Source organism: Marmota monax, unplaced genomic scaffold, assembly GCF_021218885.2.
Source record: "Marmota monax isolate L192 unplaced genomic scaffold, Marmota_monax_Labrador192_F-V1.1 WCK01_AAM20220418_F8-fsc00012, whole genome shotgun sequence".
Classification (NCBI taxonomy): domain Eukaryota; kingdom Metazoa; phylum Chordata; class Mammalia; order Rodentia; family Sciuridae; genus Marmota; species Marmota monax.
In genome coordinates this window covers 31908131-31932599 of record NW_026695227.1, presented here as the reverse complement: position 1 = coordinate 31932599, position 24469 = coordinate 31908131, and the positions used below count along the sequence as shown (strand labels likewise).

Genomic DNA, 24469 nt, shown 5'->3' with positions numbered 1-24469 from the left:
TTTGTTCTTGTGAAGCTGATATTGATTATTCATGTGTAATTCAATAATAGATAAATTAAATCAGTAGTTTGGAGGTGACACTTAGTTTGAGCTCCTCTCTTCTCTTGTATAGTATTCTTGTTTTAGCTTTCGTAAACTCTGGGCATTCACGGGACCTGGCTTTCTTATGAGCATTGCCTATCTGGATCCAGGAAATATTGAATCCGATTTGCAGTCTGGAGCAGTGGCTGGATTTAAGGTGAACATCTACATCTACCCCTGCCCTTTTAAACACAAACTATACCCTAAATCCTTTCCTCTACCCTGTCTGTGGGCTAGCAGCTTCAAGGGTTACATGCAGATACAGTTGATCCTTGAACCACATGGGTTTGAACTGCATGGATCTATTTGTATGTGGATTCTCTTTTTTGAGATTTTTGACCATTTGAAAAAACTCAAGAGATGAACTGTATAACTTAGAAATATTGAAGAAAATGTTAGGTATGTCATAAATGCATAAAATAAATGTAGATAAACTATTTTATCTACACAAAAATAAAAATACCAGATGGGAAATATATACAAATCTGTTGTAAAAAATTAAATTTATTTAGAACTTACACAGTTCATACATGCTGCTAATTACAGTTGATGGACATGCAAGGAAATATCAGGATGTGATATTAAATCATAACTACATTAAAATTAATTATGTACTTCTGCAGTAATTTTGTAGCCACCTACTTTTGCTGTTGTGGTGAGCTGAAGTGTTGTGAGTTTCCACCTAACATGCTGTGTGACTGATCATCTTTGTGTGAGCAATTCTTCTCTCTAATAAATTGTGTATTGTAGTAAAAAGTGATTTGTTGAAGTTCTCATGCATTTTTCACCATATATGATCCTTATGCTTTGTATTGACTATTTACCTTATCAGTGAGGCTTGCAGTCAATAGGAAGTAGTTTAGTTTTGGGGGAGTCAAAGGAATATGGATTTTCATCTATACAGGTGATTGGTGCTCCTACTCCACTAGACCCTGTATTGTTTAAGTAAGTTGTACTTCATTGGTAGTGACACTTACTATAAAAAGTTTTTCCCATCTGTTTTTTTTTTTTAAATCCATGTAATTTTCTTGAACAAAGGAGAAATTGCAGTGGGAGAAACAGCTCAGAAAGGAACATGGTACTGAGAGCTCAGATTATTTTGATGCTTGACATGGGCTTTTCCAGCATGTAGTGTTTCCCTTTAATATTGCCAAAGCCAAACCAAAAACAAAACAAAACAAACAAACAAACAAACAAAAAAACACCCAGTTGTCTGATGAATACTTTGGGGATTTTTTTTTGTTCTTAGCTGCTCTGGGTTCTTCTGTTGGCCACCATAGTGGGTCTGCTGCTTCAGCGCCTTGCAGCTAGACTGGGAGTGGTAACTGGGCTACATCTTGCTGAAGTGTGTCACCGTCAGTATCCCAAGGTGAGCAGTGTTCTGTCCTATTTGTGTCTCACCCATTTGGTAATCTGTGTATCTGGCAATATGTGTTGACCCCACTGTATACTGAGACATTGGAGGACTTGAACTGGAGTATTAAGGGAACTCCTGCTGCCCCTCTTATTGCCAAGCCATGTTTCCCTCCAATCTTCAAAATCTAACATAAAGTTCACTTGCTTCCAGAATGTTAGAAATTCTGCTTGAGCAAACCATTTACTCCACTTTCTGGAATCTAGCAGTGCCCATCCCATGAAGGGGAAGGGTGCTCTCCCCAAGCCCTCCATGTTGCTCCATCAGTTTTCATTATATGATTCTTCTTTATTGTTTATTTTGCTATTACTTTGAAAGAGGTCAATTTTTTCCTTTTACTACACAGCATATGTAGTAGGATTTGGGTATTTGTGAAGTATTTTTAAATTTATTGTCACTCCAGGAGTTATAGTATTTTTGCAGATTCCTTTAGGTTGTTTTGGGACCTTCTTACTATGTCTAAGGCAAGAATACACTGTGTCTGGAAGACTTTTTTTTTTTTTTTCATTGCTGGAGATCAAACCCAGAGCCTTGCATATACTAGTCAAGTGTTCTACTACTGAACTACCCCCAGTGGTCCTGGAAGACATTTTAAATATAGCTTCATCTTTGGATAAGATACTGACCTATTTCTCATGTGTCCTTGAAGTTTAAGCTCTTTTGATGGCTACAAATATTAAGTACTCTTGCCTGTTTTTCAAAAAACCTTGGGCCAAGTGCAATGATGTATACCTATAATTCCAACTACTCAGGGTTGAGGCAGGAAGATTGCAATTTTGAAGCCAGTCTCAGCAAATTAATGAGAACCTGTCTCAAAATGAAAAATAAATACCTCTGTTTTTAGGCAGAGGGGAGTGAAGGGAGGGGAGGGGTATAGAGATAGGAAGGACAGTAAAATGAGTTGGACATTATTATCCTATGTACATTTATGATTACATGACTGGTGTGATTCTACATCATGTACCATGAGAAGAATGAGAGGTTATACTCCATTTATGTATGATGTACTAAAATGTATTCTACTATCATGTATTAGAACAAATTTTTAAAAATTTTTCAAAAAGAAAAAAAGAATGGCTGGGGATGTATCTCAGTGGTGAAGAGCCCTAGGTTCAATATCCAATACAGAAAAAAAAAAACAAAAATAAAACAACCTTGGTAATTTATAATTTCTTCTAGCTTCTCTTTCTTCATATGAAAGTATTTTTTTATGGTTTCAGTGAGAGAACATTAATTAAATATGTGTTTTCCTACTTTACTACATGCCACCCAATTCCAACTACTTTATCCTGGTCTTTTTGCTTATCTGTTTTCACTTGCCATGTGTATTATTATTATTTTAGAAATGACACACCCCCACCCCCAGGCTTTTCATATTTGTTTTGTTAACTCCAGCTATGGTCAAAATAGGTGTTTTCTTTTGCAGTTGTTTTCTTTTCTCTCTTGACCCTTATACCATATTGGCATACTATTCTTCCCTAAAGCTTTTTAGAATTATTTTTAGGCAAGAAATAGAATGGTAATTAGTGAATAGAATTCCATTCCTATTTTAAATGGGAAGGAAAAAGAAAAAAGTAAAATGAGTTGCCTTGCTGACCTTGGTTCACATAGTCCATAACCTGGAAGCACATTTTCCTTTTCCTTCTGGGGACCACAGTGCAGTGATACACTGAATAGGGCCAGGTTCTGGTGATTCCTCTCCAGTAGAGAGCCTTATAAAGGATCATCTTGGGCAATCCTTTAGACTAGAACTACAGAAAAAGTTCTTAGAAATGAATAATCAGAACCACTTCTTTCACTCTTGGCTTTGTAGGTCCCACGGATCATCCTGTGGCTGATGGTGGAGTTGGCAATCATTGGCTCAGATATGCAAGAAGTCATTGGCTCAGCCATTGCCATCAATCTCCTGTCTGTGGGAAGGTGAGGGGGTTTTCCCTGGAAAGTTAACAGTGTTTTCCTGGATTTCAAAGTAAAGGCAAAAATGAAAACCCAACTCATTTTCAATTTTCAAGATTCAACTGAAGTATTATTACTTTTGTGGAGCCTTTCTGGAACCACCCTCCTCTCCCCCAGCAGTCTTCTGTTCCCATGGTGGGTTATACATACTTCTATTATAGAGTCTGTGGTATTTTGTATTTTGATTGTTTATTTGTATGTCATTTTATCCCACAGATAGTGAGCTCGTTGAGGATAAGACCTATACTTTACAGATTCCTGACCAAAAAAATCTGTCTCAGTACATGAGTGAACATGCTTAAGTTAGTGCTCTGATCCTCAACTATCCAAGGCCTGGCTCCCTGACACTGTCCCTCCTCCCCTACATCCTAGCTTCTTTTAGGTGTTCCGTATCAGTGGGAGGAAGGTGTTTTTCAATGTTTCTTTCCTTTAATCTCCATTTCTGATCTCTAACCTAGGGTTCCCCTGTGGGGTGGAGTTCTCATCACCATCGCAGATACTTTTGTTTTTCTCTTTTTGGACAAATATGGTAAGGCGAGTGGGAATGAGGGTGGCAATCAAAGGAGCCACTTTCCATTACATGGCTGCTGGGGAAGTGCCTTCTTTGAGCTCACTGCTGCATTTCCCCTTTAGGCTTGCGGAAGCTAGAAGCATTTTTTGGCTTTCTCATCACAGTTATGGCCCTCACATTTGGATATGAGGCAAGTGTTACATGCTCGTCATTAGTTTTTTAAAACAGGTTTTGTTTTGTGTCTAGTCTTTCACTGTAAAAGACAGTAACACTGCTAGGATGGTTTAATGGTATTGCATGTTTCAACAAAAAGCCAGTTCAGCCCTGGGCTATTTATTTTGAAGGAATATAATCTATAGTCAATATCCATGTGCAGGAAGGCCTTGAGAGATTCCTAGTCCAAAATGACGAGATGCTATAGAATTTTCCAGAATAGGCTCCCTGGTGCCAAATTGGCCATCCTGACAGTAGAACAGCCTTGGAGAGGGTTAGGGAGGGGTTTGCATGGTTATTCTTATTGCTAGCCAAAAGTGGTTCTGTTTTTGTTTATTCAGTTTATATTAATTTCAGCTTAAATTTTCTTTGTATCCAAAGAGTTAATGAATTATAGGTGATACAGTGAATATTTCTTGGTTTATTTTGTGCCCCAATCAGATATTCTTAGAAGTCAGTACCATTATTTGCATTAATAGCACTTTTCTCTGTCTAGTTGTTGCTTACTGGCCTGGCTAAACTTTAAAAACTGTATCTAATCTATGAGTTGATTATGCAGTTTGGCCTAAAGTTTCCAAGAAAAATGCTGAATCTGGGAAAAGGATGTATGAGAAATTTTTATGAATGAGACTTTGACTATACACTGTGCCAGAAATAGGTGATTTTTAAGTTAATGTAAGTGAACAGACACATCATAAGTGTTAATAATCAAGAATTGAATTTCTAGAGAATCTAGTCTTGAATTCCCTGATTCCCTGGCAGTAAGCCTCATTTGTTGCTTGGTATTTGTGTGTGTGTGTTGGGAATCCAGGGCCTTGCACATCCTAGGTAAGCATGCTGTGCTCATTCACTTCCCCTCTGTTTTTTTGTTTGTTTGTTTGTTGTTAATATTTTTTAGTTATAGTTGGACACAATACCTTTATTTCACTTTTTTATTTGGTGCTGAGGATTGAACCCAGGGTCTCGCACATGCAAAGCGAGCGCTCTACCACTGAAACACAACCCCAGACCCCTGTTTTTGTTTTTAAGGAGATAGGTCTCACTATGTTGCCAAAGCTGGCTTCTAACTTCTGAACTAAACTAATCTTCTTGCCTTAGCCTCCCAAATATCTGGGAACTAAGGCATGTGCCAGTGTTTTTAGCTGTTGCTTAGTTTTTTGAGGATCTGTATCCTTCACTGTTTTAGATGATTATTGTAGAAGGTGTTGCAAGGAGAAAAGGATACCACGAGCTCCCTAGTACTATGTTATGCTCCTGTGTCATGTTTCATGAAGGCTAATAATTGTTATGTTGATATGTAGTATATTACAGTGAAACCCAGCCAGAGCCAGGTTCTCAAGGGCATGTTCGTGCCATCTTGTTCTGGCTGTAAGACCCCGCAGATTGAACAGGCTGTGGGCATCGTGGGAGCTGTCATTATGCCACACAACATGTACCTACATTCTGCCTTAGTCAAGGTGAGCAAAAGCCCTTATGTCATTGCCCATCTGGATAGTTAATGAGATCTTTTCCTTTATTACAAGGGACAGAACTTAGCTTGCAATTCCTAGAATCCTGAAGGAGCAAGGCTGGAAGTTTATAAACTGCATGTTCTTGGGCTGTGTTTTTATCTCCAGGGCTAAGTGACCTTGCAGTCAGCAGTAATGGTGCCCAATCATACTTTATCAGTTAATCTTATGCAATCTTTTGCTGGACGATTTCAGAGACCTTTATAAGTCAGGTTGTACATTTTTAGGACCGAAATCAGCCTGTTTTTGTAGGTCGGTGGTCCTTCCTGCCACAATATCTCAGAGTCAGTAGTACTTAGTCACTGGTCCCTATTTGGAAAATGCACAGTGCTTTCCAAGGGAATGGAGTTTTTAATTGCTTAGTGAACTAGGATATAGGTAAGTCTTGGGTCTCCCCCATTTCATCTAGTCAGTTGTTTGCCCTCTGAATCTCTCTGCTGACATTTCAGGACTGATATCCAAAGTCCTGAAATACTCCCAAGAAACTCATTTCCATGTGCTCCATAAATGAATGCTGCTGTTATCTCCCTAGTCTAGACAGGTAAACCGGGCCAATAAGCAGGAAGTCCGAGAAGCCAACAAGTACTTTTTCATTGAATCCTGCATTGCCCTCTTTGTTTCCTTCATCATCAACGTCTTTGTCGTCTCAGTCTTTGCTGAAGCATTTTTTGGGAAAACCAATGAGCAGGTGGTAAGTAAGCCTGGGTCAGGAGTGGTCTTGAGTTTTAGGGCAAAATGCAGACTGGAATGGGGTTAGGGAAATACAACATTGACTCAAGAGTCCAGGAAAATGGTTCTTTGGCCCCCATGCTATACTCCACAACCCCAGTCACTGTGCACCAGTCAGCCTATAGTGTGGTGGCTGAAGAAGCCTGGACCCATCTGTTCTCACTTTTGTCTGGGAAGGAAGCTGGCCTCAGCTGTCATGTAGGTGGCTTCAGTCTCTTCAGCTCTTTGTTATTCCCTTTTGTTTCCTATTAACTTCTGCCTGCTTGCTGGTCCGTCTTGCCATTTGAGATGTCAGCTTGGGAAGAGTTGGCAAACAGGAAATAGAAAGTGTGACCAGGATAGGCTTTGTTTTGTCATTTTGAATTCTGTGTCCAGATTTCTGACTGCCTATGTAGTTTTGACCCTCATTTATTTCCTGCCAGCAAGACCTCTGACTGCTGGCTTTGCTTTGACTAAGGGCTTCCTGTCCTGGGTGTCCTTTCATGTTTGAAGCCTTCTTGAGGGCCTCTCCTCTAGTCCTCATTAAAATGCCCCAGTGTTTATATATTGCCATATCTGTTCTAACTCAGTAAAGACTTTGATGACATGCTCTTTGAAAGTGTGGAATGTGGAAAAATTGTGGAGGAGGATCCCAAGTAAGAGTGCTGCCTGTCTCTGTCCCCATCACCACCTGTATCCAGGGTTTTTTTTCTCCAGCTATGTATTATTATTATTATTATTATTATTATTATTTTATTTAGTTGTAGATGGGCCACAATACCTTTGTCTATCTATCCATCTATTTATCTATTTTTTATGGTGCCAAGGATTCAACCCAGTGCCTCACACATGCTAGGCAAGTGCTCTGTCACAGAGCTACAACCCCAGTCTTCTAGCTGCCTCTTGAGAGGACATGTATGTGATGTGTTGGAGAGCTTTTCTCATCTGGTCCTGGCCTGTGAAATAAAAGTTGCTCTTAAACATTTTTGGGTTCTAGGTTGATGTGTGTAAAAATAGCAGTAGTCCCCATGCTGGCCTTTTCCCTGAAGATAATTCAACTCTGGCTGTGGATATCTACAAAGGGGTAAGCCTCTGGAGGTTATGTTTTTTTTCTTTGTTTGTGGCTCAATCTTCTCAGCATATTTTCTGGTCTTAGTGACTTCACTTCATTTCTGAGCAGGTTTATCTCCCCTGGAGTATCATTTATTTTAAAGGTCCAGATGCCAGACAAACATTTTGGATTACATGGGAAGGAATAGAGGATCAGTTGAAAAAGGTGGACTGTATGCCAGCTGTTCCCAAACTCATAGTAATAGTACATTCTTTTACAGGATGTTAATTGGGGTGACTATAAAAAAATGTAGTCAGGCGTGGTAGTACATGCCTGTAATCCCAGTGGCATGGGAGGCTACGACAGGTGGATTGCAAGGCCAGGCTGGGCAACTTAGCGAGACCCTATCTTAAAATAAAACTGGGAATGTTGCTCAATGGTTGTGTGCCCTGAGTTTAATCCCCAATACAGTTTTTTAAAAAAGGAATAAAGAAAATGTCCCTTCTAAGGTCTCTCCGTAACCCCCTTTTTTTCTTATTTATAGGGGATTTCTGTCCCATTAAGTGGTCCCTTTGTGACCTTCCAAGAGTTGAATATATAGTATACAGCATCTCCCATATTTATTTGACTTGTTCCTGCACTTTTGCCATTTTCTAGAAGAGTGTGTTAAGGAGAACAATTTGGGAAATGTGGTTAGGCTTATGTTTTTTCAGAATTTAAGATGGTAGATGGAGATCAAGACTTTAGACGCTTAGAGAAGTGAAGAGAGTAGACTGAGGAATGAAGGACCATCCAGCAATTGTTGAGACTGAAAGCCTCTAGAATCAGATCAAGACCTGAGCCTACTTTTGGGACAGTGCCTAGCATAGTTTCTAGTGAGGTGATTCTTGGCAAAGAAGAGGGAGAAATGTCACAGAGAAATGGTGTTTTGGGTGTTTTCTAAGCAGATGACTGACACAGGCATGTCTTCTCCCTTGCCTGTCCCAGGGTGTTGTGCTGGGATGTTACTTCGGGCCTGCTGCACTCTACATCTGGGCAGTGGGGATCTTGGCTGCTGGACAGAGCTCCACCATGACAGGAACCTATTCTGGTCAGTTTGTCATGGAGGTATGTGCTGCTGTTGAACAGAGGGAGACGACTAATCCTTAGATATTTCTTGGTCCCTTCTAAGGTCTCTCCATAACCCCCTTTTTTCTTCTTCCTGGCCCAGCCTGTTATCCTATTCCTGTGTTTTCTTTCAGGGATTCCTAAACCTAAAATGGTCACGTTTTGCTCGAGTGATTCTGACACGCTCTATTGCTATCATCCCCACTCTGCTTGTTGCTGTCTTCCAAGATGTAGAGCATCTAACAGGGATGAATGACTTCCTGAATGTTCTGCAGAGCTTACAGGTGAGCAGGGTCTGGGGAAACTCATCCCACATAGTCAGATAATATTAAATACTGCCCTAGTGTAGCAAGCCTTGTGTTGGGTTTAGTGGGGAAATGGAGATGAAGAAAGAGGCCTGGGTCTTGTAATGCAGAAAATGTATATGAAATATTGCCATCTAAGTAGGTTTTAGGAATGGTTTTGTTTTTCAGTCCTATTGAGTGGGAATTGAACTATATACTTAATATATTGAACTGTATACTTAAATATGGAACACAAAATTGTAGTTCATTAATCTAGCAAGCATTAAGTGAACTATGGGACATGGTGGTATGTCATATGTATGTTAATAAGACAAGTCAGATGCAGTATTTGTAAAGACACTTAGATCATCATTCATGCTAGGTTAATGACAACTTGGCAGATTTCAACAATTTTTGAAGCATGTCGGGTTGATAGTTATAACTATTTCTCGTGAAGTAAGAGAGGCCTGTTTTATATTTTCCTTGCACTAACTGTACTGTTCTGTTTTCCAGCTTCCTTTTGCTCTCATACCCATTCTCACATTCACAAGCTTGCGGCCAGTAATGAATGACTTTTCCAATGGAATGTGAGTGTACTCATCCTACTTCTACCGTGAGGATGCTGATATGTGGGAGAAGGGCATCAATAGTTCACTGAGAAATGAGTTATATAGGGGAACTATATGCTTTGAGAGGTGATTGCTATCTGCTTCCTCTTTGGCTTAGGAAATGGAGAATATAAATATAGTAAAGGCAAGAAAACCCTTTTTTAGTTCAGTTTTGGGGCTTTAACTCTTCAGCTTTAGCCACTGATCTTAGTAAGGCATAAGTTAATGCCTTTTATATATACCTTAAGTGGATATGGAATATTTGAAATGAATTGTTGCATTTCAAAGGACTCTCCTCAGATGGCTCTTTGTATTTCTAAGCCTTGTTACTTTTCTATAGTCTTAAATATTAGGGTTTACTTAATAGTACTTTTTTCTTTCCTTCTTCCTATAATTGTCTGACTTATTTAAGCAAATCTGGGACATAGTAAGAACTATTTTTCAGTTCCTTTTGCAGTGACTCTAACTCTTGCCCTGTTTATCCCTCAAAATGCCAATTCCTTTTCTGTCTATGGCCAGACTGAATTTTTCCACCAGTGACTGTGTTGATTCTTTCACAGAGGCTGGAGGATTGCTGGTGGGATCTTGGTCCTTATTGTGTCTTCTATCAACATGTACTTTGTAGTGGTTTATGTCCAGGAACTAGGGCACATTGTGTTGTATGTCGTGGCGGCTGTGATCAGTGTGGCTTATCTGGGGTTTGTGTTCTACTTGGTAAGTACAGTCTTGATGAGGCAGGGGCATGGGTATCTGGGATGGTAGAAGTCAGCTACCTGACATTCAGAAATGAATAGACCCTAAAGAGCACAAGGCACTCTGCCTCCTGGTCATTGAGGTAGTTTAATAATCAGCTATTTATATTTCTAATCATTTTATTTACTTTGGTTCCTCAGGGCTAGCATTATTCTGTTTCTAACACTTGTTTATAGTCTTCTTAATTTTTAAAAAGAGGGTGTAGTAATGTTTGAGAAAATTAAAAAAAGGTAGCAGTATATAGAGTGGAGAGTAGTAGAAGATGGAATTGAAGGGGACTGAGCAGTGAGATTTAGAGCACTGGGGTGGGATACAGATAGGCTCATGGCTTGGCACCGCTCTACTACTTACTGTTTAAGGAAGTAAGTAAATAGTATTCTCCCTTTGAATTATTCTGGAGTTATCTGGAAAATCCTGGTTATAAAACTATAGCAACAATGCAAAAAGAATGCAAAATTATTTGTACCCAAATTATCCAAAATTTTTTTTTAAAGTCTGGAGTAAATTCTGTAAAAATGATAATTGTAGTTGTCTTGGGAACATGAAATTATGTATTCTGTTTTCCTGATCTTTAACATTGCTAATATTAGTGAAAATTGCTATAGTTATAGCAATAACAAAAAATCTACCTCCCTAGTTTAAACAGGTGTCTCTGGAAAACACGAGGGTTGGGAATAAGAAGCAGCAGGATTTTTGCCATTTCTGCTACAGAAATGGTTAAAAATGGAGGCTGGAGATGTGCTATTGATCTCTAGAACATTAACCTATTCTTCATGCCAGTGTTTGCCACAGGTTAGGTATCTGACTGAAAAAACAACATTAGTGAATATTGGAAAAGTGTGTCTTAGATTGGAATATCCATTCTCTTTCCTTTCCAAATAAACCTCAGTCAAACAAGGGTTATTGTGACCCTAGGATCTAGGAAATCTAAGTAATTGAATATATCCTTGACTGCAGTTGCTTTGAAGATTTCCTTATTAGTCAGGGGAATCCTTCCTTCATATAAATTGTGTATGAAGCTGCTGAATTGTCCTTAGTCAATGTGAGACTGCTAGTGTGATTGTTGAAGTTCCATTTTCCAAGGTGAAGATTTCTGCTGTTTATCTCCCAAATAGAACTTCACGGAGAAGCTCAGAAGACTATGCCATTGTCTTTGTCAGTTATTCTTCCCATTCCTTATGATGGGGAGTTGCAGGAGACTGAAACAAAGTGGTCATCAGGGTTAGAGAAATAAGCCACAGACAGAGCAGCAGGAACAGAGAGAACTCAATATTTAAATAGCAGGACAAACTTGTTGAGGAAGGCAGATTCCAGGAAGTTTTGAAGGGGGCATGGGGTTGGGAGAGTTAGTTGGGCAACCTTAGTTGTAGAAATCCCCAAGGTGGACAAAGTTGGATGTTTAAGGAAGGGATCAGTTGCATCTGAGCAGAACCTTATGAGCAGTCATGCTGGGTGAGAGGGTTTTTCACAGAGCCTGGTGAATGATGATTGTGTTTTATCTTCTAGGGTTGGCAATGTTTGATTGCACTGGGCATGTCCTTCCTGGACTGTGGTCACACGGTAAGCATCTCTAAAGTCCTGATGACTGAAGAAGCCACCAGTGACTATACTAAATAAACACTGGATCAGTCTGTCTGTCTTCCGCAGGTAGCCATCAGAGCCAGTGTGTTTCTATGGTTTACTGTGTGAACATAGCCACAAGTATGTGCTGTTGCACAGACTCAAATTCTGGTTGGAAAAGCCTTTGTTTCATGTTCATTTGAAAGATGAAGGGTTTTTTTTTGTTTGTTTGTTTGTTAATGTTGTTTGTTTGTTTCCCTTTCTGACATCCTACCTGAGATCTAAGAACTGGATTAGGTAGGATCTTTGAAAAGTTAATATTTGCTGCTGTCATTCCAACACTAAATTCTTAAGTAGCTACCCAAGAGCCAGTTTATTTTAGCCTTTTGAAGGAAAATTCTCATGCATGATTCTAAACCAGCTTTTATGTTTTTTAAAAAGTTAGAAATATAGTAGAATTTTTCATAATACCAAGTACAGATGTGGTAGTTTTGTAAGTTTTGTTTATCAGAAGGTAATGGATTTGAGAGGCTGAGAAATATTTTTATGCATATCCTTTCAATTATTTTAATTATAAAAATCTCAACTAGTGATTTCATCCATATAAAATATAAAATCAAGATAGCTCTGCCTCTGTCAGGCTCAGGATTCTTTTAACTTTCTTCCACTTTAAGTTTCTCAGCAGAAGTTAAGTGGGGTGGGAATGCATAATGAAGGTAAAAAATGAACAAACAGCAAAATCCACCTGTACCTGGTGGTTACTAATCACGTCTGAAGGTTTTTCTCAGAGATTGAAAGGTTACCAGGATTTTTGTGGGAGTCTGAGGTTAATAACACCTCTTACCACAGAACTTTCCTGACATTTACTCTTGAGTACATGTAGTTATAAAAATGTCACCCTCCTCCTCTAACAGGGAGGTGGTAGAAAAAGATAGCAGCATTTATAAACTGACTTTCTCATGAGACTTTGGGGGTGGGGAGAGAAGACTCAGAAGGGAAAGAAGAACCATCTGCTTTATTCCTGAAAGACACCTGTTGCCCAAATCATGTTTCTCTGATGCAACACTCAGCTGCATGTTCAAGATGTCTTGCAAAGCAGTCTCAGGAGCTATATGGACCTAACCATTACAAAGCATGCTGTGTCAGCAAGTCAGTAGTTGTCACTGTGGTTCCAAGTTCCCTCAGCAAGGTGGCACCAGGCTACCTCTCTTCAGCAGTTCCCTCAGAGGGAAAACAGACCACATGGCGGAGCTCTGGAGTTAGAGGAAATGGGTGTCTTCAGCATGGAGCTGCTGCTCTTTCAGCCACTTCTGACATTTTTACTTGTGGAGCCTAAGGCTGTGTGATTCTGTCAAATCAAATCACATTTGTCTGTTGGAGATCAATAAGCAAAAGTGTTCCGAGGCCATAATCTGGTGAGAACGGTAATGGGAATGACATGGAAGGACTTCTCAGGTTTGGAGCTTTCCTTCTGGAGTCCCGGTTGATTGACGTTCTCTGTTCATCTGAGTCTGCAAAAGATTATTACTGACATTTTGCACATAGTCAAAAGCACAGACAGTCTTTTATGAGGCATTAAGGGTAAAGTACTGTGTTTGACTGTCATTTTTCTTTGCCCCTGCGGTAATGCAGTAAAGAATCACAGATGACCGTTCCACTAACTGTTCCCCCTCATACCTGCTCTCTTCCCCTACTACCATCATTCTCCAAACTGGTCCTAAAGTTATTCTGACAATATCAAGATCTGACATGTTAAGCTATTATTTGGCTGCAGTAGGAAAAATCCAAAATTATATATATATATATCCTTGTAAAGGTTGTATAGTAACATTTGCCTTTGCTCTGGGCCTGGAGGGTCCAGCCAATCTTAAATTTATAAACATTTAGGAATCCAGGCAAAAGCTAATATTTTTATTATTCGACTTATAATGATCGAATGTTTCTTCCCAGTTAAATTGTATTTTATAGTGCTATGATTATACTGTTTACAGCATCAGAAACAGTATCTTAATTCATTCTGTCCTCACAGAGAGAAGGTATACTTCAACCAGTACTTTGAGTGTTATAACCAATGTGTAGAAATTTAAGTCCTCCAATGCCAGCATGTGCATTTTTATTTTTGGCAGTATGTTTTTGTGGAATGTTTAAGGATATGCAATTGTACTTTTTCAAAGTGGTTCTTATTGTCCTTAAATGTGACTTAAATGTCCATAAATGAAATAATTGTACTGCTACAATATGCTGGAAATTAATAGGCATGGTGAAAAAGTTTAAATTTGGCTCCTGTGAGGTTCTAGGAGCTAGTGATGTTAGAAGTGGTTAAAACCAAACTTTTAGTACCCATTTAACAATATGTGAACTTGATTTGTAATTAAAATTTTTTTTCCTTTTCCAATTTGGTTTCCTGGTTATTGTTTGCTTTTTTTAAAAATCTTGAAATATTTTATTAATGGTGTCTCAACAACTTTGATATAGAAATACTGAAATATTAGTTACCATCTGGAATGACACACTAAACCCATACAACTTAGTGCTTCTCTCTTTGAAGGGATAGAGACATTAAATGGATTTAGTCACCAAAAGGTTGGGTTTAGAGCTGGGCACAGCAACACATATCCGTGATCCCAGTAACTCAAGAGGTTTCAACAGTAGAACTACAAGTTTGAGGCCAGCCTTGGCAATTTAGCGAGACATTGTCTCAAAATAAAAATATAAAAGGGCTGTGGATGTAAGTCAGTGGTAGAGCACAGCTGGGTTCAATCTCCATTACTGAAGGAAAAAAAAAAAAAAAGATGACTGGCTAGTTTTCACCAAGACACTAATTTCTGTTTACACATCTAGGATTACAAATTTGGGCTTGTAGATTGTTTGGCTATACCTAAAAGTCACACCTTTACCATATTTAAACTTGAAGTTTAATCCTACCTTTCTGTATTATAAGGTAAATATTTGTCTCTTTTTAGTCTTGTCTCGCCATTTAAGTAGTTTTACATTCTGTATTTGCTGCCACCAAAAATTAGTATGAGGAAAGAAACCAAAATTAGATTAGAAACAAATGAGAAGGCTGGGGATGTGACTTAGTGGTAAAGTGCCTACTCGCATGCAAGAGGTCCTGGGTTTGATCCCCAACATCACACACACACACACACACACACACACACAAAATAAAAACTGGATTGTCAAATCAAACATGATAGTGCATGTGTGTAATTCTAGCTACTGAGGAGGCTAAAGCAGGAGGATTGCAAGTTTGAGGTAACAAGTTTGAGGATTATAAATTTGGGCAACTTAGTGAGACCTTATCTCAAAATGAAAAATTTAAAAAGGGCTCAGAGTAGGGCTGGGGTTGTGGCTCAGTGGTAGAGCGCTTGCCTAGCACGTGCAAGGCCCTGGGTTCTATCCTCAGCACCACGTAAAAATAAAATAAAAATATTGACAACTACAACTAAAAGATAAATATTAAAAAAGAAAAAAGGCTCAAAGCATAGCTCTGTGGTAGAATGCCCCTGGGTTCTAATCCTCAGTACCGTGTAAACATGGACATTTTTGGCAGCTCTGACATAAATGGAAATATTGGCACCCTTTGTTAAAGGCAAAGCTCAGGCATAACAAACTTCTGGCCCTGTCCCCAGACATATGATGGGAAAATCTAAGTCAGCACTTGATTTATCCCAAGAGTGTCATTAGAACTTCATTTTTCCTTTGTGTTTAAAGCTATCCCTGCCTTCTTATAGGAGTTGAATACCCTAAGTAATCCTGTATAATTTCTCCATATTGGTGTCCTTCACTTAGTTCTCTGTTCTTAATTTTGGTTTATTCAGAACTAATAGGATACAAAACAATTTGAAGACCCCAATTTGAGATATTTCCTCTAACTCTGCCCTTCAGAATACTTTTGCCTCTTCATTGTTAAGACAAATGAATCTAAGCATATTAGTCTTGCCCAGCACTTTAGCGTATGAATTGAATGTAAGAATGGCTAAATTATTACCATGTGCTAGTTCTGGTTTGAGCATTTGCGTTGTCTCATTCAAACCTTATAACAAAGAGGATTAACTTCTATATAAATGAGGCAAATGAAAAGCCAAAAGTAACTCACCTGTATGACATTGCTAGTAAATGGACAGTGGGCAGTTTCTCTTTTAATGTCAGAGCCCACATGTTCATCTCAAACCATCTTGTATTATAGTGTACTATTCATACTGGATTAAGACACCAAGTTTTGTTTAGCAACACCAACTCATCAAATCATTTGCTTGATACTCTGATTAATGCTTGAATATGATTTAGATCAGAAGTTGCCAACTGGTAGACTTTGGCTGTGCTAATTTTTTTAGAATTTTTTTAGTTGTAGATAGACACAATACCTTTATTTATGTCTATGTGGTGCTGAGGATTGAACCCAGTGTCTCATGCATGCTAGGCAAGCACATTACCTCTGAGCCCCAGCCCCAGTCCCTGTGTTAAATTTTAAGAAGTAAGTTTGAATGCTTTGGGCAGGCTTAGAAAATGGTCAGGGCCTTTTGTGGTCTTAAACTGATAATAGCTAAAACCTAATAATAGGTTGACTCATTCACGTTATCTGTCACCATTTTAGCCTATTCTTGTGCCACTGAGCCCCATTTCTCAATGTCTCATAACCACATGACAATCTTCAGTGAAGGAGTTCTAAGTCATCTAAGAGATAACACTGGTGTCATTGAACTATAAATGCAGCCCTTGCTTACTGCATTTTGAGGAAGCCCACTGTCTTTGGGAAAGGCTTCAATGAATTGTCAATGTGTCTTGACAATTGCTGTTAGTGAAACTTGTGATATAAAGCACTAAAGTGAGGAAGCAAGCTGGTCTGAAGAACTGTTTTCCTGCCCTAAGGCCAGGGTCATCCAGAATCTTCCTAGCCCACTAGTTGAGAATGGCTCAGTGCTCGGCACCATCTGGTGTATGTCATCTTTTCACCTTCATTGTGATGACTCCTGTGAGGTTATACAGGGCAATTAGTAATGTGAAATTTGTGTATATTTATTAAAATAGAGTAGTATGAGAAAGGATATTACTGTACTTGTCATTTTCCAATGTAACACTTATTTCCATTCTACCAATCAGTAGAATAAGGCTCCAGAAGGATACATTACATGACTAGCATCATAGGAAGAGATGGAGTTTGGGCTTGATGCCAACTCCAGGGCCTTTTCCTCTATCCTGTAATAGCAATAATTCTTTCTATTTATAGTCTGCATTCTGCATTTAACTTACAGGCTGTTGGTCCAGGGCAGTGACGTTCCTGAAGTCCTGAGTAATAACCGAAGGCTAAAATGAGACTCAGTGACTGTCTCAAGTTATATTCAGGGGAAAGAAAAAGAGTGAAGAAAAACTATAACTTCCCAGATCTCAACACAAATCATCTGGATTCAGTTCTGTACTAGTGAGGTGTGGAAATGTTTAAAAGCAGCTGAGGTGAAAGCTGGTCATGGTGGCACACACCTGCCTCAAATTTTGTTTTTAAAATATATTTTTTTAGTTGCAAATGGACACAATACTTTATTTATTTGTTTTTATTTTTATGTGGTGCCGGGAATCGAACCCAGTGCCTCATACATGCTAGGCAAGTGCTCTACCACTGAGCCACAACCCCAACCCCTGTCTCAAAATTTTAAAAATTAAAAAATAAAAAGGCCTTGGGAGAGTGGCAGAGTGCCCTTGGGTTTAACCCCTGTTACTGGGGAGAAAAAAAAGCAGCTGAGATGACTCTTATTCAGTTTGGCAAAGATTTGAGACCCATAGGTTATCTTGTCTGTCATTACATTATCTTTTTGTTTTTAAGTAAAAGGCTTTTCTCTGTTTGGGTGTCAAAGGATAATGGGGTCAGGATTACAATGCTCAGGAGTTAGACAGTTTGAAATCTGATTTCCAATACATACAGAGTGAAAATACAAAACAGTGCATGTTTGCTCTCATCCTAGTCTGAAGTCCCAACGTGGGGCAGTGTGCCTCTTTTACTGAGGACATTGGCACTATCTTTATCCTTACCTATCTCAGCAGCTCTATCATTTTAAATATCAGAAATCATGCGTTAGCTATGTCTTTTCTGAAAGAAAAACATAGCAGTACTAAAAAAGGTTTAAATTAATATGCTGACTATAGGTACTTAAATACCCATTTCAGTATTTAACTACTTGAAAATCAGTCTAATTCTCTTTCACCTTTTTGTCCTTAGTACCACCTGGGATTGACAGCTCAGCCTGAACTCTACCTTCTAAACACCGTGGATGCTGACTCCCTTATATCAAGATGACTAACAGCCTGAGAGACTGTATAAGAACCATTTTCTCTAAGCCCTATTGTGCCAGCTGTCTTAACATACCTCTGTTAGTTTGGAGGTGAGTTTTGTTCATTTGAACAAAGGCAAAGATTTCCTCATGGGAATGGGATTAAAAACTGACAACTATAAATTTAGGTCATCGACCCACCCACCTCACAACAAACAATAGCCAGAGTTAAATGATTACCTGTGCTGGCCACATACCCCTATGGGGTGTGTCTTGACTTCTGGGATTTAAAAAATATATATCTATATATATTTATGTAAACCTGAACATCAGTTTGGGTAAGATTTTAATGTTATATAAAACTAATAGATATTTTGTATTTTTTTTTTTAAAAAAACATTCTTCAGGTAAATTACATCTTTGGATCACAAGTGAGAAGGGAAAGGAAATGTTCTTTTTCTCACAATGAACTGATCCAATTGACTGTCTTATAAAGTGATACTTTACTATGCCAGTTACATTTTACTTTGATTGTAATCAGCCACATCACATACTTGGTATCTACTAATATTAACCATCATTTCTAAAGAAATCATTTCTTCTATTTGGTGATCTTATTTAACCCTGGTTACCTGCATACTTTGTAATTAGTATTGTCTTTGTTATCATTTTTCTTGAAATTTTTTATAGTTATCAAACCAGGGATACAATGTTATTTGTCAACCTGCTTAATATGTAGTAACAAATTTAGAAACCATATTTTAAGTGATAATCAATTGTTTTCCCACACTGTAGTGTAACTCAGCCTATTCTAGCATTTGAGTTTTAGGTAGAAAAAGAAGAAACTAATAGCATTTCACTCTTCTAAGTCCTGACACAACACAATCAAAGTATTAATATTCTTTCTAATATTTGTATAATTCTACAATGTCTTTTCTTTCCACTTTTCCAATTAATACTCCAAATACCATTTCTAGGTCCAAAGTCTGTTTCTAGGAGTAGCTAATATTTATTTTGTTGAATGTCCTAGGGAATGCTAAGCATTTCTTTATAAGATATTTGTACCAAGAAGTATGAGATTACTACTAGACTGGGATTTGGAAAATTAGTCTACATTATCACAAACTGCCTGCTGACATGTAGTTAGTAAATTTTTTTGATCCCTGATACTATTAATTTTCTTTCTTAAAATTTTTATAATGAAAAAGTTCTTTGATTTAAATTTGGGCTAGGGATATAGCTCATTGGTAGAGTGCTTGTCTAGCATGCACAAAGCCCTGGGTTTGATTCTATCCAGCATGCTTACATGCATACATATATAAATAAAAGTTTTATCATAATTATCTGATTGGAGAGTCAGAAGATATGCCACACTGGGCCCACATTCCTGCATGGAAGTGCACTTGGCTAGAACTGAATGGCAGCTATCTTTTTTCCAATGCCATATACCCCAGGGTGGCATATACCCCAGATATCACTCATTATTTCCTTCTGATTTCCAAGGTTGAATCTGCAAACCCTGCAGCCTTTGTGTGACTTTGAACTTTACTTTCCTCTTCAGCATTAAAGTGAAATGTCTGACCTCTCTGCCTTATTTTAAAACTTATTACCTGCTGGGCTTGATGGTGCTACTCAGGAGGCTGAGGCAAGAATATTGTAAGTTTGAGGCCAGCATCTTAGGAAAACTCTCTGTCTCAAATTGAGGATGCAGCTTGGTAATAGAGTGCCCCTGGGTTTAATCCCAAGTACCACAACAAATCAAAACAAAACCATAAAAACTTATTACCTTTTTTGTTTTTTCTTTCTCTTTCTTTTTTAATCCATACATCGCCTACCTACATTATAATGGTTTGGCCTTCTAAGCATCAGGGAGTTTTCTTAAATGACTCTAAAATTCCCTCATTTCTACTTCAGGGGCTCTTGAGAGTTCAGAAAAGAGCAGCAACACTGCAGCCTAGGTTAGTGTCCTTCAGATCTTAAAATTGAGAGTGAATTAACATGAATTACAAGTTCTCACTTGAAAATTTGAAGTTTCAGTGTTTTTATACTGAAAAACTTATCTGTGTTTTATACAGATAGGAACTCTAGATGAACATCCTGATTTTAACTCATAGAAAGGTGAGGTGGTTGGTTAAACTGAGGTTAAATACTCTGGGGAGTTCTGTAGCTCTTTTTTTTTTTTTTTAAGTACTGGGGATTGAACCCAGGGGCTCTCAACCACTGAACCACATCCCAGCCCTTAAATATTTTATTTAGAAACAGGGCCTCACTAAATTGCTTAGGGCCTTACAAAGTTGCTGAGGCTGGCTTTGAACTCACAATCCTCCTGCCTCAGCCTCCTGAGCTACTGAGATTACAGGCATGTGCCACTGTGCCCAGCTTTTGTAACTCTTCTCCATCCTTTAACTGTATGTTACTAGAACAGAGTTGAGTATGTAAAACTTTGTAAATATTTACCCAGAGGTGTCATAGCTCCCATAATCAGAAAATTTGATAACAAAGTAAACCGAATCACACTAAAACCAATAGAGGAGATTGATACCTAAAGAGTGAGTCTTGGGTAAGCTTTTTGGCAATTAAGAACATTTAATCATTCTTTAATTCATGATTTACAACTTTAAATTTCTACAGATAGTGTGCTTATCCAGTGTGTTAGTCTGCTTTCTATTAGTTTAAGAAAATACATAAGGTTGGATACTTTATAAAGAAAAGAAGTTTATTTAGCACTCAGTTCTGGAGATTCAAAAGCAGGATGTTGTCATTGGCTCAACTTTGATGAGGACCCTCTTTACTATGTCATGTGGTAGATGTATCATGGTGAGAGCATGTATGATAGGGAGAGCTCCCATAGGTTGACAAAAAGCCAGACAGAGCAATTTAAGAGTCAAGCTCCCTCTTTTATAATAGTCTGCTCTCATGAGAACTAACTCAGTCTCATGAGATCTCCATTTATCACCTCCAAATACAGTGTCCCTGGTAATGTAATAAATTCCCAGGCCCCACCTCTTAAAAGTCCCACCACCTGCTGCATGTAATCCCAGCAACTCAAGAGGCTGAGACAGGACTATCACAAGTTCAAGGCCAGTCATGGCAAGTTTAAATAAATAAGAAGGGCTGGGAATATAGCTCAGAGATCGAGTGCCCCTGGGTTTAATCCATAGTACCTCAAAAAGAGAATAAGATAAAGCCTAGTACTTTAAAAAATAAAAAATGTCCCACCACCTCTAAATATTACCACACTGGGGACCAAATTTCCAACACATTGAACCTTTGGGGGGACATACTCAAGCCGTATTCAAACCACAACATCCAGATATTAATATATACAATTTAAAGTGTAACAAATGAATGTCAGGAAAAGACCAATTAAGTAATTGTTACTGAGCAGCTATTTCTACATAACTGTCACCCTGATATAAAAGGAAAGCATATAATTCCAGTGACTTGGGAGGCTGAGGTAAGAGGAATGAAAGTTTGAGGTCAGTGTGGCAACTTAGATCTTGTCTCAAAATAAAAAATGAAAAGAGCTGGGGATGTAGTTTTGTGGTAGATTGCCATTTTCCTAGCATGCATGAGGCCCTGGGCTCAGTCCATAGTACTATACACATGCACACTTTAAATGTCTTGCTAAGCATAACCAGGCTTAGGAAGTAGTTCAGTAGTAAGGCATCAGGGTTCCAGTAGCCAACGAAAGTAGTCCTCTCTCTTTTTTGCAAATTCAAACATATAGGATTTGTTTATAGGGTCTTCCTGATATGACTCTCTCCTTTACCCAAGATGTAGTGGATAAATGAACATCCTGTGTTCTTTCTAACTTTTCTCTTTTATCCTATGTAGGTGTTCACACGCATAGCTACTCGTGTGTGTGTGTCTGTCTGTCTGTCTGTCTGTTTGGTACTGGGGATTGAACCCAGGGACTCTATCACTGAGCTACATCCCCGGCTCTTTTTAAATTTTTTACTTTAAGACAGGGTTTTCCTAAATTGCCCAGGCTGGCCTTGAACTTGGATCCTCTTACCTCAGCCTCCCAAGTAACTGGGATTACAGGTGTGCAATACTGCACCTGGCAACATGGCTACTTAGCACTGCTTTTTTAAAGCAACAAATATATTCCTTTTCTTGTCTGAAAATTAGGGAAGCTTTTGGGTTTTGTAAGAAAGGCCAGTTTCTAATAAAGCACAGTTAATCTGTTCTAAATGCTGAATGTATACCAAGAGGGTATATTCTTTCTAGTGGCCTGATTAAAAATATATTTTCAGGCCTGGGACTGTGGTTGTGGTTCAGTGATAGAGCACTTGTCTAGCATATATAAGACCCTGGGTTTGACTCCCAATGCCAAACAAACAAACAAACAAAAAAACCACAATATATATATATATATATATATATATATATATATATATATATATATATATATATATATATAAAAGAAGGGCTGGAAATATAGCTCAGAGATCGAGTGCCCCTGGGTTTGTTTAATCCATATATATATATATATATATATATATATATATATATCTCAATAAAGTGACTATGACTGTTGATCTGGAAATCAACTTATTAAAGCTTTGGAAATAATATACAAAGGTTATGAGAATTCTTTCTGATGTTTCTGCAGTTTCATTTTTCATAATAGTTTTTCAAAGAAAATTCATTCTTCATAATAAAAGTTTTCCAAAGCCTCTTGTCTTTCTTGCTTCCATCAGATAGCTTCATTTTTTGGATGCATTGAAGAATCGCGGTTTAATGTAATCCTTATACATAGAATAGAGAACACCTAGAAACAAAGATGTACATCAATAGAGAATCCATGGAAAACAATTGCTGAACTTCTCCCACTTGTATTTTTCTGAAATTAGCCCTAGAATATGAAAATAATTCATTTACTAATATTTTTGGCTCCCTTAAAAAGTCCTTTAAGATCAGTATCAGTCTGAAGTTATGCTGTTTCTATATCACCCTAAAGTTTTTTAAAAAAAATATTGGTGGGATGCTAGGAAAGAAGGCAAATTTGACCAGCTATTAAGAAAAGGAAACATAGGCCTCTCAATTTAGCAACCACTTATTCAGTGTCTACTTGTGCTTATTATCCTAAGGAAAATAAAGGTGAATGGCTCTGATCCCTGACCCTGGGGATTTACAATCTAATTGGGTGAGTTAGCTTTTAGGCAGATGATATGTATGGCTTTCTCAAGGTCTTGGGGCCATGCTAAAGGAGGGAAGCAGCTGGGGTTTCTTTGGAAGAGGAAAGATGTTTCTATGAATTCCTGGATCTCAGCAAATGCTTATCCACAAAAGCAAGTTAGGGGGTCATTAATTTAAACTAACTATCTGATTGTCTGAATCCTTCATGTTTCTTCTGATTTCTTTCTGAGACTGCTTGTTAAAATCTTCATAGAGTACACAGAGGATAAAAGGTCAATAAGTTGTTCTGGAATCTCCACATGATGGTGTATTGAGGTATAAGTCTGCATAATTTTGTAATGAAACACTGCTAGAATTGGTGGATACAAGTCTAGCCCAAAAATGTTTAATTTGAGCAGGACATGGTGGCATATACCTGTATAATCAGTGATTTGGGATGTTGTGGCAGGAGTATCCCAAGTTTGAGGCCAGTCTCAGCAATTTAGGAAGACCCTCAGCCACTTAGTGAGACTCTGAAAAAATAAAAAGGACTGGAGTTGTAGCTCAGTGGTAAAGACCCCTGGGTTCAATTAAAAAAAAAGGGGGGGGGAGGGAAAGGACTTCATAAGATATGGAGTCAATAAGATATGGACTCAATTTACATGTGAGTGTAAACAAATTTTTCTATAAGCCTCAGTATCTTTATGTGTAAAATGGGGGTGATAGTCTATCCCTATCCCAGAAGATAGGTTTGGTATATTATGGTATAATAAAGACTTTGTCCTGGTTTCATAGTATGGGACTCTAAAATGCTTGGATTTTCCAAGTAATTGGAGTGTCTATTATTCTTGAGCCTTTTGGATCATACCAAAGCTTATGGAAATGAGAGTGTGGTGGACATCTGAATAAGTGCAGTCTTGTCGGGGACTTCAACCTCAGGGATCTGATGGTCTCCAGGTGGTAGTTTTCATTATTGAATCGTATTTCAGTATACAAGGTGGTGTATAAATAGGCATTTATTAAGATTACATGAGGTAATAATACATAACAGAGAGGCTAGCACACCAAAAGTATTCATTAAATGTTAGCTTTTATTCCTTTGCCTAATAAACACTTACCCTTCCACCAGATCTGCCCTTTATTCTTCATTCTCTATATTAGTGAAAGGCTAACCTCCCATCAGAACAAACCAGAAACCTGGGAATCATCTTTGATTTCTCTTATTTTTCCTGATCTTGTGGTTTCCAAGTCCTCACTATCCCAGGAATCCATTGTTTCTCTTTTTCCACTGTCACTGTCTTAATTCAGGTCTAAGTCATAGTCTA

At 38.2% G+C, this 24469-nt stretch overlaps 1 protein-coding gene across 3 annotated transcripts in view; it reads left to right on the top strand.

The window, feature by feature from the left end:
- Positions 1-22702, top strand: part of LOC124087329 (natural resistance-associated macrophage protein 2) — a 37193-nt gene extending 14491 nt beyond the window's left edge. For 2 of the 3 annotated variants that reach the window (XM_046436181.2, XM_046436180.2), the window contains exons 4-17: positions 113-238; positions 1331-1450; positions 3309-3415; positions 3910-3980; positions 4085-4152; positions 5477-5632; positions 6216-6374; positions 7389-7475; positions 8430-8549; positions 8684-8833; positions 9347-9420; positions 10002-10155; positions 11701-11754; positions 17969-22702. In XM_046436181.2, the coding sequence (XP_046292137.2) occupies positions 113-238; positions 1331-1450; positions 3309-3415; positions 3910-3980; positions 4085-4152; positions 5477-5632; positions 6216-6374; positions 7389-7475; positions 8430-8549; positions 8684-8833; positions 9347-9420; positions 10002-10155; positions 11701-11754; positions 17969-18046 (1524 nt within the window). In that variant the 3' untranslated portion in view covers positions 18047-22702. The remainder of the gene's footprint in view (positions 1-112; positions 239-1330; positions 1451-3308; positions 3416-3909; positions 3981-4084; positions 4153-5476; positions 5633-6215; positions 6375-7388; positions 7476-8429; positions 8550-8683; positions 8834-9346; positions 9421-10001; positions 10156-11700; positions 11755-17968) is intronic. The other variant, XM_058576381.1, reaches the window with a different exon arrangement.
- Positions 22703-24469: the final 1767 nt, after the last annotated feature.